The 17,919-nt window shown below is 35.5% G+C and overlaps 2 protein-coding genes across 2 annotated transcripts in view; one reads left to right on the forward strand and one right to left on the reverse strand.

Annotated features, from left to right (window-relative positions):
* Window positions 1-17,919, forward strand: part of LOC150084430 (uncharacterized) — a 256,526-nt gene that overhangs the window by 153,805 nt on the left and 84,802 nt on the right. The gene's annotated exons all lie outside the window — the stretch shown is intronic.
* On the reverse strand, window positions 1,432-17,401 carry LOC150084432 (uncharacterized). The gene is made up of 3 exons (XM_090375222.1): window positions 16,883-17,401; window positions 7,673-7,822; window positions 1,432-1,709 (listed from the first exon to the last, which is right to left on the reverse strand). The coding sequence occupies exons 1-3, from the start codon at window positions 17,151-17,153 to the stop codon at window positions 1,468-1,470; spliced, it is 663 nt and encodes a 220-aa protein (XP_090231348.1). The 5' UTR covers window positions 17,154-17,401; the 3' UTR covers window positions 1,432-1,467.

The raw sequence follows: 17,919 nt of genomic DNA on the forward strand, positions 1-17,919 counted from the left end.
CTGTGGGAAACCACTGGCACTGTGTAACAAACACACTTTCTCCGCTATTATAACAAACACACTTTCTCCACTATTAGTTGCTCACAAACTTTTAAGTTCTTTTAGTAATCTTTATTGCTTTCTAAACTGAAAGAGGTTATCATCCCTAGACCATATCACATACATTGCATTGGAAATAAAAACCTGCAAAAACTTATTACTGCAATATTTGTTAACAAAAATAAATAAATTCACATTTTTTTTTTTTTTTAATTCCAATTTCAACAGTTTTACTATTTTTTTTTTTTTTTTAGAAAAATAAAAATGCAGAGAAACTGTTTTGGTGGTGAGGCAGAGAAAGGGATCAAACTGAAATTCTCCATTTGCAAACCAAAGATTTGGCACTCACATTAAAGGATCACAACAGTTTGCTTAAAAGAGTAAATGATTGCCTTACTGTTTTTTTTTACCTTCTGTTGAAGCGATCTTAAGTTTCTAAACCTTTAGAACAGAGCAAACATCCTCCACTGATATATGATCTTACAACCATAAAAAGAATTAAAATTATGCATCATTATGCTGATGAAAACATTGACAGTAAACCCAGATATTCACACTTTCATATAAGTAAAGGTTCTCTGCCTAGTGATAAGAATAGTATGAAATGTCTTTTTATATGAAGGCTTTCCTTCGTGGTTGCATTTGCTGCTGGACAAAAGATACTTCTTTTTTTGCTGCTGCTCTTTGACTCTAATGCAAAAAAATATTTGTGCCTTTAAACAATGCATTTTCTCAGATTGTCACTTTAAGTCTGCATGTACTCCAAAACACAGCCTATAGCATTCAAATACACATTCCGTTACCACAAAAAAGAAATAAATCTAAATGCTAATATCAAGTGCCGTATGAAACAAAGTAAGCACAATATATTCAGTGTGATTATCCAAATGGTAATCACAGTATAGATCTGTATATAGCATAAAACTCGGTATTTACACATTATTCTATGAACAGGTTCATGATGCTTCTAAAATTTCATTAGTATGCTTTATTTTTCCTTAGCATCAAGGTTAACTATAAATTTTACTCCATATAACAAAGATAAATGCATTATTTACATTGATGATATCAAAAACATGATTTACTCACTTTCATAAAATATACCCCTAACAGAAACTGGAATGAACATACATATATATTTATTTATTTTTGCCTACCAGAATAGACATGATTCAACAAAAAAAAAAACTAATAAAACAAGATTTTTTTTTTTTAATCAAAACCTAATCATTCATGAAAGCAATGCAGCTAAAATCTAATATCACATTTTTGTTATCAAGATAACTGTATGCTTACAAAACACTATATTTAAAAATACATGAAGAAATTATTTGTAAAACTTTCTAGCACATGATGCAATAAAAAATTGTGTTTGTGAAATAGAAAATTTCTGTTTAGTGTATACAGCAGAAACGTTATTTAAACAAATCAAACTTTTGAATGTGTTTGCTCCAGACGATACACAACCTGATGATCACGTTCCTCTTCCTCTCGTCTTTTAACAAGTCTGCTTTCCACAAAGAACAAAATGGCAGCAATGTATTCAAAAAATGTCCCAACAACAGCAAGACCAAATGACCATGACAAATAGTTATGGTCAGGGTCAGGCATCCAGTCATTCTGATCACCCAGTGCTCCAAAAACTATCACTGCAAGAGTACAAAGGACAGCTAAAGAGAGAAATTATTAAAGTTGATTATTAAAGTTTCTAAGATGTTTCCTTTTAAATCAATAAAATAACTTTCTATTTAAACAAAAGTACCACAATTTTGCTATCATGTTAGTACAGCAATTTACTTAAATTGTTTATTACCTAATATAAAACTTATTCTGTTAACTATAGATATTTACAGCAAGTTCTGTTCATGAGAGTTAAATTCCTTAAGATGCCTTCAAAAAGTGAGGTTAAAAGCCTGTGGGAGATGACAGGAAGTTTAGTTTCCAGCACCTAAGATCTTTCTGCATAAAATACACTTTAGTACTGTTTCAATATAATTTATATACTGGTAAAATTAATGAATTTTACCAGGTGAGATCAAAATAGAAATATAAAGATCACATGACTACAGAGTTTGGAAATATCCAAACAAACTCAGCCCATGTGATCTTAAGAATATAGTAATCAGAGTATGCTACTGCAAAAAGATCTAAACAAATTAAGCAGATGGACTGAGAAGTGGCAATTAAAGTTTAATATAGAAAACTGCAAGGCACCTCCCATAGGGAGCAGTAATCCCAGATTAACATACCATCTGTGTGGTACCACACTCAGGGCAGTAGAGGGTGAAAAAGACCTGGGGATAATTATGCAGTCAGATATGAAATTCTCTGAGCAGTGCAGATAGATAGCCAGGACAACTTATGAGGTTTTGTCTGTGATATAGGGGAATTTTGCCAGCAGGGAGGGAGGTGATTATCCCTTTGTATAAGTGATGGTTAGGCCACACCTTCAGTATTGCATACAGATATGGAAGCCTCATTTTTAGGAAGAATGTGATCTGTTGGAATAGGTGCACAGAAGAGTAAAGAGATGTTTGAAGTCCTGAATAGATTGAGTAAGCTCAATGATTATGGAATCCTTCCTCTTGCTCAGACTACACATATGAGGGGAAGCATAAATTCAAATTGAGGAATGATGGTTGATTGTTGGCATAAACTCCCATCTGATGTTCTCAAAGTGAGCAGTTTGAATAAATTCAAGAAAAAACTAGATCAACTGTTATAGGGGATAGACAAGTGAAATGGGAAGTGTTGGTTTTTTTTTTTTTTTTTTTGGTTTTTTTTTACTGATACTGTATAAGCTTGCTTCTTTGCATCATTTGCCACTACTAGTACTACTACTAATAATAACAATTACAATTTGCTCATTACTGAAACTTAAGTTTTTCTTTTCCTGAACCTTTTCTACTTTAACCCCCTGCCACCCACACACACTTAGTCATACGCTATTCCTGGGTTTCTGTGCACAAGTGTAAGACCTTACAACATTTAGTGTGAAATCTGTTGCTATTTTTAAGACTATATTTATAAATTATACAAAATTTAAAACAGCATAGCCAGGTCCTCCAGTGTAAACTAGTATATTTTACACACCAACAAAAATTAAAATTTGAACTTAAAATAATCTATTAAAAGCAATGATAATATTAATTTTAATATTCCTTCAGTGTAGCATTCACTTTTAATCTACATCTCTCTCTCTCTCTCTCTCTCTCTCTCTCTCTCTCTCTCTTTAACTGGAAAAGTACAGCTGGAAAAAAAATGTTTTATATAATGTATTCCCTGTGTCTGGTCCTGTTGTTAATGTTACTTCAAGTTTTGGTTTCCTCTTCTATTCCTACTCTTTGTAGCCCCAGGATTTGGCTATCTCAGGAATTTTTCTCTTCCTTTTTTTCCAGACAACAATACTTTTGTTGCTTAAGATATTGTGTGTTCTTATTACACTGTCAGAATAAAATTATAATTATTTTCTTGGATTTTTATTTTTTACACCCCATGTACACAAAAGATTAGAAGCCCTAGCACCCATACTGAGAAACACCATTTGCTACACTGGTCTACTCTGATATGTATCCATTTATGATTATTCTGTCTCCTTTTCAGCCAGCCAACCTGGAATCTGTGATCCACCTATACCCCATAATTGTGGCTTACCCTGGTTTATCCAATACAGTTTAGCTTCCCAAATCAGGTAAATGGCTAACACTACCCATTTTTCAGCTATGCTTAGGAAAATGGGCAAATCTAATAAACCACCTCAGGATTGGCAAATTTAGTTCTCAAACTGGATTACTCAATTTCCAAATCTACAGTGATTTGCACATAAAGCATTATACTAAGTGATAATTCACTGAGCAAATTTACTGTTTAGTGAATTTTTGAGAACTTTTAGACTGTTGTTGATAAGCAATGTCAACACAGAAACCCTCATCCATTTATATTTGCCCATATGCTCTTGAAAGAAAACTAAATAACCTAGAGGACTATGGCCTTTATGTTAAGCATATTTCATATAAAAGTTGTACTGTCAGATATGCTCAACACCTTAGGACTTTGGTGAAACAACTATGTGAAACGTTTCCCCATATAAAATATATACCATATACAGTATATTTTGGAAGGGGAAATAATTTAATTTTTACTGTATTGTACATTTACTCTACTTTTCCATCAAAATGCACATGACATCTCTCTCAGAAGGGGTGGTGAACGATTACACTTTAGAGTACTATGCACTCTAAGTTGCAGTATTTTTTGCAATTTTTTTTTTGATACGTAAACATCTTTGGCAGCACCTACTAAATCTCGGACAGAAGTAAAATCATTTGACGCCATTTTCATTTCAACAAAGAAAAACAGGGTCGGGAGAGGATATCGTGCAAAGGATCATGGGAGGTGATCTTGGATTTTCTCAGAGCTGGCATAAGCCAGCTGGTTATGGAAAAAATGTTTATGATTCAGGGCATACCACTTGGGTGGCTTTGGGCTAACCATTGCCAACCGTGACAGAAACCTTTTGGTAACCAGAGAAATGGATAACCTAAGGGCAGTGATCTTGGATGTGCTCAAAGCTAGCATAAACCAGCTCTGAGCACATCCAAGATCATTACAGTACCCGTCTGTATTACTGAAGTGGTTGTATATTTCCATCAAGAGGCAAACCAAACGTTTTTCTGCAGAAACCGGTTTTCTGGGCCGGTCAAGAATATTATTATTATTATTATTATTAAAATCCATTTATTAAAATAGCAAGTGTTTGCTTTCACCCCTTATACACAGCCGACCGGCTAGAAGGGTGTACAAAATGCAAGAATTGCAATTATATACAATATAAAAAGGGTGTACAAAAAGCAAAAATTACAATTATTTACAGTATTTACAATATAAGAAGAGTGTACAAAATGCACGAATACAATTATTTACAATAATTTACACAAGTGTGTATATTTACAATATTGTTTACAAATTCACTCATTGTCAAGATTATAGTTGAAGTAAGCAGTGCGCTTCTGAGATGCTCTTCACTCTGTACTGCTTGCTTTCAGAGTATTTCACAGGGTCTATTGTCAATGAATTGAAAAGGTTCACTGCGTTGTTTGGGAAGAAGTTCTTCAGACAGCACAGGTTGGATAGTGTAGAATGCAGTGGTAGGTAGGGACTGTCATTACTGCATCCAGCACGTGGAGTAGAGATAAGTCCTCGAAGACTGGGGGCGTCAATCACACCGGTAAGCATCTGAGAAAGAAGAAGAATATTCCTGGATGCAATGTGAACTCTCCAGGGAGTGATATTTTAAGTTGGTATATAACACAGCCCTGGAGATGGTGAAAGCATTGCCCGTGACCCTGTTCATCCATCGCATTACCCAGTACTCGACTGCGAGGAATCTATTTATATACGACGTCGGGGCAGAAGACCAGATTGCTGATGCATACAGTGCGATAGGTTGTAGGCACCGCTGAACGTATCCTCCGACTACATCTACGTTCAGTAACCCTGTCAGCTCTTGTCGAATTGCCCACATCGCCGAGAAAGTCTTCGTTTTCATGGTCGAGAAATGGGTCTGAAAAGTGAGGCCCTCGTCCCAAGTCAAGCCGAGGTCGGTGTGAGACTTCACTTTCCTTATCTGCACTCCATTGTGATAGGCTGTGATGTCATTTTTTATTCTCTTTTTTGTGAAGGTAAGTTGAGCTGACTTTGATGCATTTATTTCCAGACCTATCTGCATTTATTTCCAGACCTAATATTTGAATTGGTTCACAACTGGGAGATAACAGACTTCAAATTACATGCTTGAGTAGAATCTTTTGCTCATCATTGGCCATTCTTATTAAGTTGCAGAAGTCCTTGTGTGGTCATCAAGTTTTTGCATTTTCACTGAGTGGGTTGAGCGTGGCAAGCTTTAGATCCTCATTCATCTCATTTGGATGATTGTAAAAGTTTCAAAGGGGGTCTTCTCGCAGTCTCATTACAAGTCATTACAGCTATGCAGGTCATTACAGCAGCTTTGTCAGGGTCACCACTGTCGGTGTCTTGGCACATCGTCTTACATATTTCAATCATTTTGCTAATGTCCAAGTCCGATTTATACAATTTACGATCTAGTATGAGCTCTTCATTGTCACCGTAGATTTTAACAATACAAATACTTGTATTGTTGCAATCATACTATTCAACAAATGGCTACAATCAAATGGGTAATTAGGCTATTGGCCTAACCTCTTCCAAACATTGATTGGTAGAGTAAACAGCAGGCGTGTATATCCTATTTATCACTAACAATGATTCAGTAGAGTAAGTAGCGGGTGTGAGCATAAATTACATCATTTCATGGTTTCGGTTCTAGCTGTTTGAAATTTGGTAGGTGTCGTCAAAGATGTTTACCCATAAAACATCTTTCGTGAGTACACACACACGATTTTTTTTTAATCACTACAGGCTAATATGACCACCCAAAAGCCAGAAAATTTAAAGATCCAGCAAAGATCAGTTCCATTTTGGAAGTTCTGCTGTTTTCTATCACGGGAAAACTATCAAAAGATTTACTAAAATCTATGTACATACTGTCATTTCTTTCTGCATGGAAATTTGTCTTATCCAGCCAACTACTCAAAAGGGTTCCAAATCCTTCTCTTCTAATTACCATCCCAATGCATTAATCTTAACTCTTCCTAAAGTAATGGAGAAATCCATCAATTGGCAACCCTTAAACTACCTTGAAAACTTCCATACTTAATGACTGACAACATGGATTCCAACAGTGTTGGCCCACCAGTGAAACCTTAGCTTGTGCTACTCATCTTCAATTCAATGGAAAATTGAAGTGAAATGGAAGCAATTTCTAAGGCTTTTGAATATATTTGTCATAAGTCTCCTAAATAAGCTTTTATCTTGTGATATGTCTTCTATTTTTAAATGAGTGGACAGCCAGCTCGCTTTCCAATCACTCACTGAGTGGCTGAAAGAGGATGGCTATCCACTTTCCAACATCGATTGCTCTCTGTATTTTAATTCTCAACTAGTACTGGAGAACTAGAACCCAACATACTGCTCATTTTTTCTTTCTTATGTATTAATGACCTTCTTCCACTAAATGGAAATCCTATCCATGGTTTTGCTGATAACATGCCATGTTCCAGTTTGAGAAACCCTACTTTCCACCCACAGCAGCTCCTCAAATATATCCACCACCAGTTTCCTAAATACCATCTCCCAGATAACTGTCCAGTATAGCAAATAAAACTCAGTTAATTTCAATTTTTCTAGAACTCAGCCTGGTGTTATCTTATGCCTATGCTCATCTTCAATGGCACACAGATTTCTAGAGATGATCACATATTTTCTCTAAAAATTTCTGACCTCTCTTTGCATAATCACATTGAAAAAATTATTGCTTACCCTGCAACAAAAAACATTTTCGTATATTTTCAATGCATATTTTGCACATATTATCCAATTTTAGCTTATTTTTAGCACATATTATCCAATGTCTAGTCATAAACATTAGTTGCTTTGTAAAACCAATCAGTCAATAAACTGATTCTGTATGAAGCAATCAATACTCGTGATATTCAAAATACAGTATTTAAAAAGTAATTATTACAACAAATGAAAAATACGTTACACAACTTACCTGAAACCAAAACCAACATGCCAATCATCCTTATAATGGAAACATCTTTTTCTGGACTAAGGCAAAGATGTAATGCAAGTACAAGTACACATGCAATCAGCAGAGCAGTAAATCCAATGGTAAAAAGAACTTGTGTTGCAATAAAAAATGCTAGGTTAAAAAGAAGAAAAAGGTTTTACTAAATAGTATAATAATAAAATTATCAGCTCATTTATTCACTTTCACATTACACTAATTTGTGATTTCCAAGTTAGTGAAATCTTTCACTGATGTACAATATGGGGGCAGATTATGAGGGGAGGGAAACTTTTTCCTGCAATATTTCACCTAGGGGTAGATTCAGAAGCTACCCAAATGTCACCAAATACTTTTTGCTATGTAAAAGAATTTTACACTAAGAGTTGGTAATAAAAAAAATTAAATTAAAACAATTTTACATTTATAAAATAAATTTAATATAAGTTAAATTTTCATCTCATAGAATTGATGTCACAAGAAGCTGTTAAGTGCTTCTACTTGCCTCTACTAAATAATATTAAAAGGCAGTTTAATATGAGCTGGTAAATAACGTTACCATCTGACTGAAACCCAGCTCATAATTTCTGGCAATAAAAGTGAACCATATGTCAGTCCTATCCAAACTTTCTTGAAACTAACATGCCACAAACATGCCAAAAATGATTCTACAGCCTACCCAGAATTTAATTGATATCCCCCTTTTCACCCCTTATCTTTAAGTTAATAATACGCAACTTCCTTTAGTTCCATCTAGTGATACAAAACTTTCTTTATCTCAGGCCAAAAACATGTATATAAGTGTAAGAAAGGAGAAGGATGTCTGTTACTAAGCACAAGCTTAAACAAGGCTACTTGAAATTGACTACGTCAGTTAATAGCTTTCAAAGAAAAAGAAAGTGTCCAGAGCTCGCCAACCTCCAAGTATTTAAGTATGTTTTTTTTTTTTTTTTTTATGTAAACCCCAAACACGAGAGGTATTAGAACCTATAGTACTTAGTACCGTGCTTGGGTTGACGTGAAGAAGTATATGCTGTACATTTATGTATTAATCAATTATCAATTATGCAGTGAGAGGACATCAGGGTGAAAATGAAAATTTTATCCCGAACAGGGTATGAGTAGGAAACTTGCTTCTTGTCTAAATAGTATTCATGCATTCTGGCACAATCAGAGAACATACCAGGAACAGAATATTTAAAACAGTAATCCACATGAAATAAAGGATTTTATCCCTATGTGAAAGGGATAAATTCCTTTATTCCATCCTAAAATCTCACCCTTTAAACCAGCATTTCCCAAACTGTTCCGTGAAAAACCGTAATTAATAATTAAAAAAATAAAAGAAAATAAATAAATTTTGCATATTTGTAGCATACACCACTTTTGTATCATCATAATTTTTAACTTTTTGGTTATTAATATACTGGGATAGACTAATAATCAAATAGACTGCAGAACACTTTATTTTGACAGGCTTTTGTATAGAGAAGTATGGAGAATGACATAATGAAAGAACGGGCTTTTGTATATGCATACTTCTAAAGGTGATCTAATATGCCATTCGTATATGATTTCGCCTGGAGGGCATGGGTTGAAGGAGAGGGGGAAGTGAACCGATATCATAACTAAACTCACTTCCCTGTATAAATTTTTTTTTTGATAATTATCAGTATTTCAAAATATTATTAAAATAAATGACCATTTGTTGTTGAAAAAAGGAATTTAAAACAAGAAGCAAGTACTCCTAGTAGTGCAACTGTGGTCGATGAAACCGAACACAATATTATCACGCTTCAAAGTGAAGGTGAACAATTGCAGCCTTTTGTTCCCCAAAAATCTAAAGTGAAAAAATAGGAACCAACTAATAAAAGATCAAAACGAAAGTATGACGGCAGTTATTTGAATTTCGGCTTTACATGTGTTGGAAATAAAGATGCTCCTGATGCACAGTGCATCGTACATAATAAAATATTAGAAAAACAGTTCTTTGGCTCCAGCTAAACTTGTGTTTCATGTTCCATAAATATATAGCGAGATGAAAAGTGTTCCATAAATATACTGAGAGATGAAAAGTGGTCCGTGACTAAAAAAAGTTTGGGAAATGCTGCTTTAAACCATGGTTTTCCAACAAATTTGCTAAAGCTGTTCAAGATAAGAATGATGAATATCACAAATGCCTTGAATACAAATCTCCAGCTTCATTTTAAGCTTATACTAAAACTCACAATTGCAAAACAGTCATTAATCAATCCAATCTTCAATAGGTTAAGAGTAGGAAATTGCTTCTTGTCTAAATGTTCAAACAACCTCATTGTTTGGCAGATGACTCATCAACCAGTGCAATTCCACCACTTTGCTTGTTGGAGGCTTGAAGTGGTGGAATCCATGTTTAGTCTCCAGAGCAAAGCTCTGGCAACCCCCCTCCCATCTCTTCCATCATGCAGTATGATATCTTGATATCTTTTGAGATTATGATGGGCATCATGGCAAGATCCGATCTTCCTTACATTTCGAGGGTACAGCTCTAAAACAGTGTTTACAGGCAAGCTGCTAGATAGTCCACCAGACCAAACCTATTGATAACTCACTAGAAGGCTTCTGGATGTGTATAATCTCACCGCCTCTACTCCGCCAGAGACAGTGACTAGAGGAATTCCGAGTAGCCTGTGAGAGAGGGGGGGGGGGGCATTGCTGAGGCCATGTTGTCAATGAGCTGGGTCTATTCTTGCTATATATACACAGTATCTATCCAAAAATTTCACTATTTTGTATAATACATCTCCCCGCCTTTTCTTACTACTGAAAACATTGTGAATAGTCGAACTAATAGAACAAAATTATCTATGAAAAGATCTAAACTTCCCAAACTTATTTCACAAATACACTCATGTATATTTGTGAAATTAATGAAATGGAATCTCAGTTCTAATGTCAATGATGTCTGTTTCCAATTAGTCTGCCAAGTAGCGTGTACTTTTTCTGACAGAATCCCATTGATTGATTCAACCATTGCTCATCTTAGTTATCCTAATTATTCACTGTATAATTCCTTTGCTTCAAAGGTAGTAAATTTGCATATGTCTGCTCTGATATTCCCTATCAGAAAGACTTAGTAATTTTCAATTTCTTCTTTTCGATCTTCTCTGGCTTAAAATCTCTCTACCCCATTTCTGTCAAATTCATCTGTTGCATCAATCATTCTCATAACTTCTCATATCACCTGAAACTCTTTTGCTCCCTCTCTTTGAAACTTGACTTTCTCCATCCCACTTTCCTGACAGTGAGGTAATTTTCCTTGGTGATTATAATGTTCACAACTTCAGCTGGCTTCTGTTTTCTAATCACACAGGCCCAAATGGTTGAGATGCTGAGGCTTTTGCAATTACTAATGTCCTTGCACAGATTGTTCATTTATTGACCAGCATACCAGACAATTCTAAATAAATCCTAAACACACAGCTAACGCAACCTTTTTCTCACAAACTACCCATCCAAGTACACATTTGAGGTGAGTAGTCTTCTAGGCTACTCAGATCACAACTTGGTGACAGTCTATTCTCCAATGGAGTCTTTCTTTTGTGGCCATTCTCAACCTCATGTTTGTTGTTGTTGTTGTTTGTTATTTGGTTTTTAGGAGCATTAGCAAGGCCATATTTCTCTGGGGATATGCGGTGGTCATTCCCTGACCTTTCTGCATCCTCCGTATTTGGTCACGGGCTCAAACCCCGGTCTAATCAAGAAGCATGTGCTACGCACTGCTGCTCCTGCCCACCTGGCTACGGTCTCAACCTCATATTGTTTGACATTACAAGAATGCAATATGAATGATTTGAGAGATCTCTTTTCTTTTCCTTGGCTAGATTACTGTTTTAAATCTTCTAATGTCGAGGTTTACTCAGATCATGTCTGTAAAATTATTCTTGTAAAAATGAAATCCTTTATTCAACACCCCTTTATCTGAACCTTGATTTTTCCACTAAATCTGCCAAGGCTGTTCAAGATAAGAATGTTGCATATTGCAAGTGGCTTGCATCCAAATTTCCAGGTTCATTTTCTGCCTACACCAAAGCTCGCAACAACTATAAAACAGTTATTAATCAGTCTAAAATAGATTTTTACAAAACTTGCTTCTTTTTCCAAATCGTAGTTGACCATTCTGGTCTCTTGCCAACACTAGTGGCTGCAACTTCTGTCCATCTCTTGCCACCTCTGTCGAAACCAGATGGTTCTATTGCCAACTCAGCTAAAGATAAAGCTGACCTGCTTTCATCTTAATTTTTTCTAATTCATGTATTGATGATCTTGGTAAAACTCCTCCTACCATTTCCAGTACACCCCCATTCAGTGCCTCCTATGGTCTTCTATCAAATGGATATCGGAAGAATTTTGAACAGTCTTGATGCCAATAAAGCAGCAGGATTGTTTGTTTGTTATTTGGTTTTTAGGAGCATTAGCAACTAAGGCCATATTGCTCCGGGAATATGCGGTGGTCATTCCCTGACCTTTCCGCATCCTCCGTATTTGGTGGTGACGGGCTCGAACCCCAAAGCAGCAGGTCCTGATTACATTTCTCCACTTATTCTCACAACCTGTGCTCCTCAAATTATACCTTCTCTCTATCGCAGTTTTACACTTTGTTATTCCACTGGTATTTTCCCTTCTGCTTGGAAATTTCCTCATATCCAACCAGTTCCTAAAAAGAGTGACAATTCCCTCTCATCAAATTATCGTCCCATTGCACTTATTTCTACTCTTTCTAAAGTAAGGGAGAAAGCCGTTAACCACCAACTGCTAAACTATCTAGAAATCTTCCATATGATCAATCATTGCCAGTAAGGATTCTGTCAGCGTTGATCCACTGCCTTATGTTACTCATCTGTGGACAAATTCAATTGAAAAGTTTGGTGAAAGTGAAGGAATTGTTCTTGACATTTCAAAGCCTTTTGTTCATGTTTAGCATAAAGGTATTCTAAATAAGCTACTTATGGATTGTCAACAGTTTTTTGTAACTGGGTATCCAGTTTTCTCTCTAACTTCTCACTGCAGGTGATAGTAGGCACTTCTTCACGAATGCTGGTCTTCTCCAAGGTTCAGTTCTTTCTCTCACTCTTTTCCTCTTGTATATTAATGACCGTCTTCTATCAACTGGAAATCCTATCTACAGTTTTGTTGATGGTAGCACATTACATTCCATTTCCAGTTTGAGAAACCTTGCCCTCCACAAATAGCTTCAACTTCTTGAAACATCCACTACTGATTCCTTAAATGCTGATCTCCAAGTAATTCTCCAGTGGGGAAAATTAATTGGAGATCAGCTTATATCTCTCAAAAAAAAAAAAAAAAAAAAAAAAAAAAAAAGGGGGGATTCTTATGTCCCTATGCTTATCTTTGATCACAAATTTCTAGACAAGATCAGATATCTCTATTAGGAATTACCCCAACTTCTTTCTTGGTATAACCACATCACAAATATTTCTTCTTTTGAATCTAAAAAACTGGATTTTCTCTTTTGCTCATGGCATTACTTTTCTTCCAAGTGAAGAGCAATGTCCAAGTCAATGGACACTGTCTAGGAAATAAGTGAACTCATACACCAACCATTAAATGAATTTTACTGTAACTAAAATTTTACAAATAACAAAAATATTATATAATTTACAATAAACTGATGGCTGTATATTACGGAATGCTAAAACTATAATAAAATCATTTACTATAAAATATAAAGATTAAAAGCACTAAAAAACCTGAAGCTTTCGAGATCAGCTCTCTTCCTCAACAGTGATAAAACTTCCTGCAACATCTCCTATATAACAGGCTCACGGTACCTACACACGTGGTTCCCTCGGTGCATGGGCAGAACTGGAAGCGGAAATGGCTTGGGTGCGTGGCAAACAAAATCTTTCATCCGTACTGTGGACAACTGCTTCAAAAATAGGATGTATGCGTATACCTCTGTCTCTATTCATGGTATTCTTACTGGATGAGCCAATCCATAAACCCTCTAGCCACTTACGCTCCCAGTACCCATGCGTGTGGTTCATGATGATGCAGTGTCCATTTTGTATCATCGTGGTCCACGATGATACATTGGACACTGCTATTCATGGACTAATGTTATTAGTAGAATTCCCCAGGTGTTCAGTCCATGTTGGGCCCATTGTTGTTTCATGCATTTATCTATGATATCGATGAATGTATATAAGGCTTAATGTCCAAGTTTGCAGATGATACGATGGTTAATAGTGTTGTTAATGACAATAAGGACAGTACGCTACTGCAACAGGATCTAGAAAAGTTGAGCAGATGGGTTGAGAGGTAGCAACTCAGTTTAACATTGACTAATGCAAAGTACGGCATATGGGTAGAGGTAACCCCACAGAAACGTAATAACTGTGTGGTACTACACTCAGGGTGGTAGAGAATGAAAAAGACCTGGGGTTAACTGTGCAGTCAGATTTGAAGTTTTCTGAGCAGTGCAGACAGGCTGCCAGATCAGGTCATGGGGTCTTGTCAATGAAATACAGGAATTTTGCCAGTAGGGATAAGGAGGTGATTATCCCTTTGTATAAGGCAATGGTCAGGCCCCACCTTAAGTACTGCATATAGGTATGGATGCCTCATTTTCAGAAGAATGTAGAGCTGCTGGAAGGAGTACAGAGAAGGGCATCAAGATTGGTGAAAGGAACAAACGGGTCCTCTTACCAAGAAAGGCTAAGTTCTGCAAATTGAAGTGTCTGAAGACTTAAGCACCTGCGATGTGATCTGATTGAGGTGTATAAAGCCTTGAATGGGTTGAGCAGGCTCAATGCTTATGGGATTCTTCCTCTTGCTTGGATTATAAACATGAGGGGGCATAAATTTAAATTGAGGAAAGACAGTTGTAGAATAGATGTGCCTTTAGTCAGCAGGTAGTTGAATACTGGAACAAACTTCCCTGTTATTGTGGAAGCTGATAGCTCAAATTCAAGGAAGAATTGGGCAAACTTTTAAAGCAAATGGATGTGTGAAATGGAATTTTTTTTTTTTTTTTTGGGCTGATGCCGTATAAGCTTGCTTTCTTGCATCATATGCCTCTACTAATGCTAAATGTATGAGAAAATGAGATATCTAATAGAAATAATTACCAAAATTAATCTTAATTTGAAGATCTAAGGAGTCTTAGGTCAACCAAAAATGATAATTCTGTGAACACAATGAAATCAGTTTCTCTTTTAAACTCTTCAGTGATCACAAAATCAATAAATTAACAGTAACTGTTGGATAGATCTATTCTTATCATGTCTAAAAATGTATTCTGAAGATTGAAAAAAAAAATTCTGTACCAGGTACATAATGTGTCCTGCCACTAGCATATTTAACATTTATGAGTCATCAGCAGGCATTAAAAACATTTTAATTTTCAGATATTAACAAAATTTGTGGATAATAATATAACAATGTTTTTATTTTATTAATAATAATTACATATTAGTTACTGAAAGTATTGGTCTGCGATGACAAAAGTAGGATATATAATTTTTACATCGAAAAGATTTCAGTTCGGCTGAATACACCATCTATAGTTGTTCCATTACATTAGTATTTATCGAAAGATCTGATGACATGTGCAAGATGAAGAATGTTTTCATAAATGTGTAGAACTCTTTTCCAGCCTCTGAGTTTAATTGTAAATAAAAAAAAAAAATTACAATCAATCTGAAAACACCTGGTGACTTGAAACCAGATGCATTTTCGAATTAACGCATTTCCCAGTTTCTGAAAGGTGTTTTTTTTTTTTTTTTTTTTTGTATCTTAAAACCTTAATATTTCTGTTTCTAAATTCCTTAGCTTTCCAACTATATCCTATACGTCCACATTATCCTGTTTATTACATGAGAAAATTTCCTTGATCACGTGCCCATTTTTTCCTCCAGTATAGAGCTAAGATGAAGATCTGTGCAAAAGTTCATTAAATTTGGTACAGTAGAAGATAAATTACTGGTGCCATTATACAAGTGTGATTCCAACAATACAAGTCACAATAATTCGCTTCTGCGGAAGCTGAAAATGACGTCACTTCCGTAATGCTTCACATGACGGTTTTTCGTTACCAAATTTTTGGAATAATGCCAGTAAAAACGTTTTTAACATAAATTATTAAACTTACTGGCCATTTAGTGGTTTTCAGTACATTTGCAGTGTTTTCTATGGCTGATCAACATGGTCAATTCCTCTTAATCTGATCAATGTAGTGGTGAATATGTTTGTGCAGTGTAGTGTAGTGTAGTGTAGTGTAGTGGACTGTTGTTTTGCCTAGTTGTTAAACTCTGGATTAATTCATATTAATTCTAAGAGTAAGATTTCTTGATACTTTAGCTTTCTGTATTATGCAATTTTTATCTATTTTTATATATTGGTGGGTGGAGCAAAGGGTTGCTATTACCAAGAAAGACTTAAGTTCTGCAAATTGCAGTGTCTGGAGACTAGGCACCAGCGAGGTGTAAAGGCCTTGAATGGTTTGAGCAAGCTCAATGCTGATGGGATTCTTCCTCTTGCTCAGATTACTCACCTGAAAGGCCAAATTCAAATTGAGGAAAGACAATTGTAGAATTGAAGTGCGGAAATTTGGCTTTAGCCAGCGGGTGATTGATCGTTGGAACAAACTTCCATCTGTCGTAATGGAGGTCGAAAACTTAAATAAGTTCAAAGCAGAACTAGACAAGCATTTGGAATGAATGGATGGGTGGGTGATTTTTTTTTTTTTTTGGCTGATGATATATACGCCTCTACTAACCTTGCTTTCTTGCATCATATGCCTCTACTAATGATAATAATTGAATTTCGTATCACTTAATGTCGATAATTTTAATGTTCTACATTAAAATTATTTAGAAACTTAATGAAAGTAGTTCTTTTATAACGTTAGTCAACCATCCTATTACTTACTGGTTCAAAATATTCCCTGAGAGTCTGATATTCATCAATTAAAATTCACCTACCTCTTGCATAACAATTTATTTTTTGCAGTTGTTAAAAGCAACAAAAACATAAGATTCCCAACTTCAAACAGGAAGCCACATATCAGACTCAAAATCAAATCTGTCATATTTAAATTACATCATCATTATGAATTAAAATTAATAGAAGTAATTCTGGCGATATCATTATTTACAATGTTTAGTCAACCACATCAGTCATACTATTACTTACCTGGTTCTAAAAATTCCCTGAGATTTTGATATTCATCTGTTAAAATCCACCTGCATCCTGCATAATATTTTCTTTTATCAATATCAGTTGGGCTTGAAAAGCTACGAAAACACGTCTCCCACAATCCCAACTTCACAAACAGTGCGCCATACACTCGTTGATCAGATGCTAACCAGTTTGGGGTACAGAAAGCAATAAAAATAAGGGAAAAACAAAACGCGGCAAATCCATAAGCGAATAGACGTATCCTAGAAACATGCAATTTAGGCATTTTAAACAAAAAAGGAGGTAGCAGTAAAGATTATTTCAAGTTTCACAGTTCAGTACATAATTCCCCAAATCCTCAAACTCCGCCGCTTTCACGTGTAGGAACATAGGCTAATACAAGTTGATGCTTCTCAAGCACCTGTGCTCCATACCTGTTCATATATATTTCTTTTTATCAACATATCTAAAAAGTATATATAGGTCAAATTAGCTAACAACTACTACCAAAAATAACAACGCCCCACCCCAGGCGTTTACAAATGTGAAAACATCATACATGGATAGACTAAGCTTCGTAAGGCCGGTGTCGAGAGTGCAGGTGTACACCCTCTAGCCACAGAGTAGTAAGATGCAGAGTGCCAACTCCCATAGACGATAATGTCCATTCCGGTTACACGTTAAAACGCATAGAAAGTGGCGCCACCAATTTCGGACCTAAGAAACAGGCTGGAACATTGCGAAGAGTGCGTGAAGAATTTTCTAGTTTTGTAATTGCGATGGACAACATATCAATTCGCAGATTATTAGTATGAAATATTCACAATTAATTCTTGTTTCAGTACAAAAAAAAGACAGTATAAAAGACGGAAGAATAATGAAATATAAACATAAGTAAAAATATCGGCAGGTTTAAAATAATGGTTATGATAGTCGTGTGGTAATGCTAAAAGTACTGTAGTCGATTTCTTCTTCCTGAATTCAAACCCTTGTTTTCAACCCCACTATCCTTTTCTTTCCCCCCTTTTTTCTCCCACTTATAATTTAAATTT

Source organism: Mastigoproctus giganteus, chromosome 6 (genome assembly GCF_048544385.1).
Source record: "Mastigoproctus giganteus isolate SK-2022 chromosome 6, ASM4854438v1, whole genome shotgun sequence".
In the NCBI taxonomy this organism is placed as follows: domain Eukaryota; kingdom Metazoa; phylum Arthropoda; class Arachnida; order Uropygi; family Thelyphonidae; genus Mastigoproctus; species Mastigoproctus giganteus.

What these genes read in the sequence shown, in the direction of transcription:
- LOC150084432 (XM_090375222.1), bottom strand. Translation starts at nt 17,153, where the DNA reads ATGCCTAAATTGCATGTTTCTAGGATACGTCTATTCGCTTATGGATTT. An exon ending in CAGGGAATTTTTAGAACCAG is followed by an intron (nt 7,823 to 16,882) that starts GTAAGTAATAGT and finishes TTTTTAACCTAG; the next exon opens with CATTTTTTATTGCAACACAA. An exon ending in CATGTTGGTTTTGGTTTCAG is followed by an intron (nt 1,710 to 7,672) that starts GTAAGTTGTGTA and finishes TTCTCTCTTTAG; the next exon opens with CTGTCCTTTGTACTCTTGCA.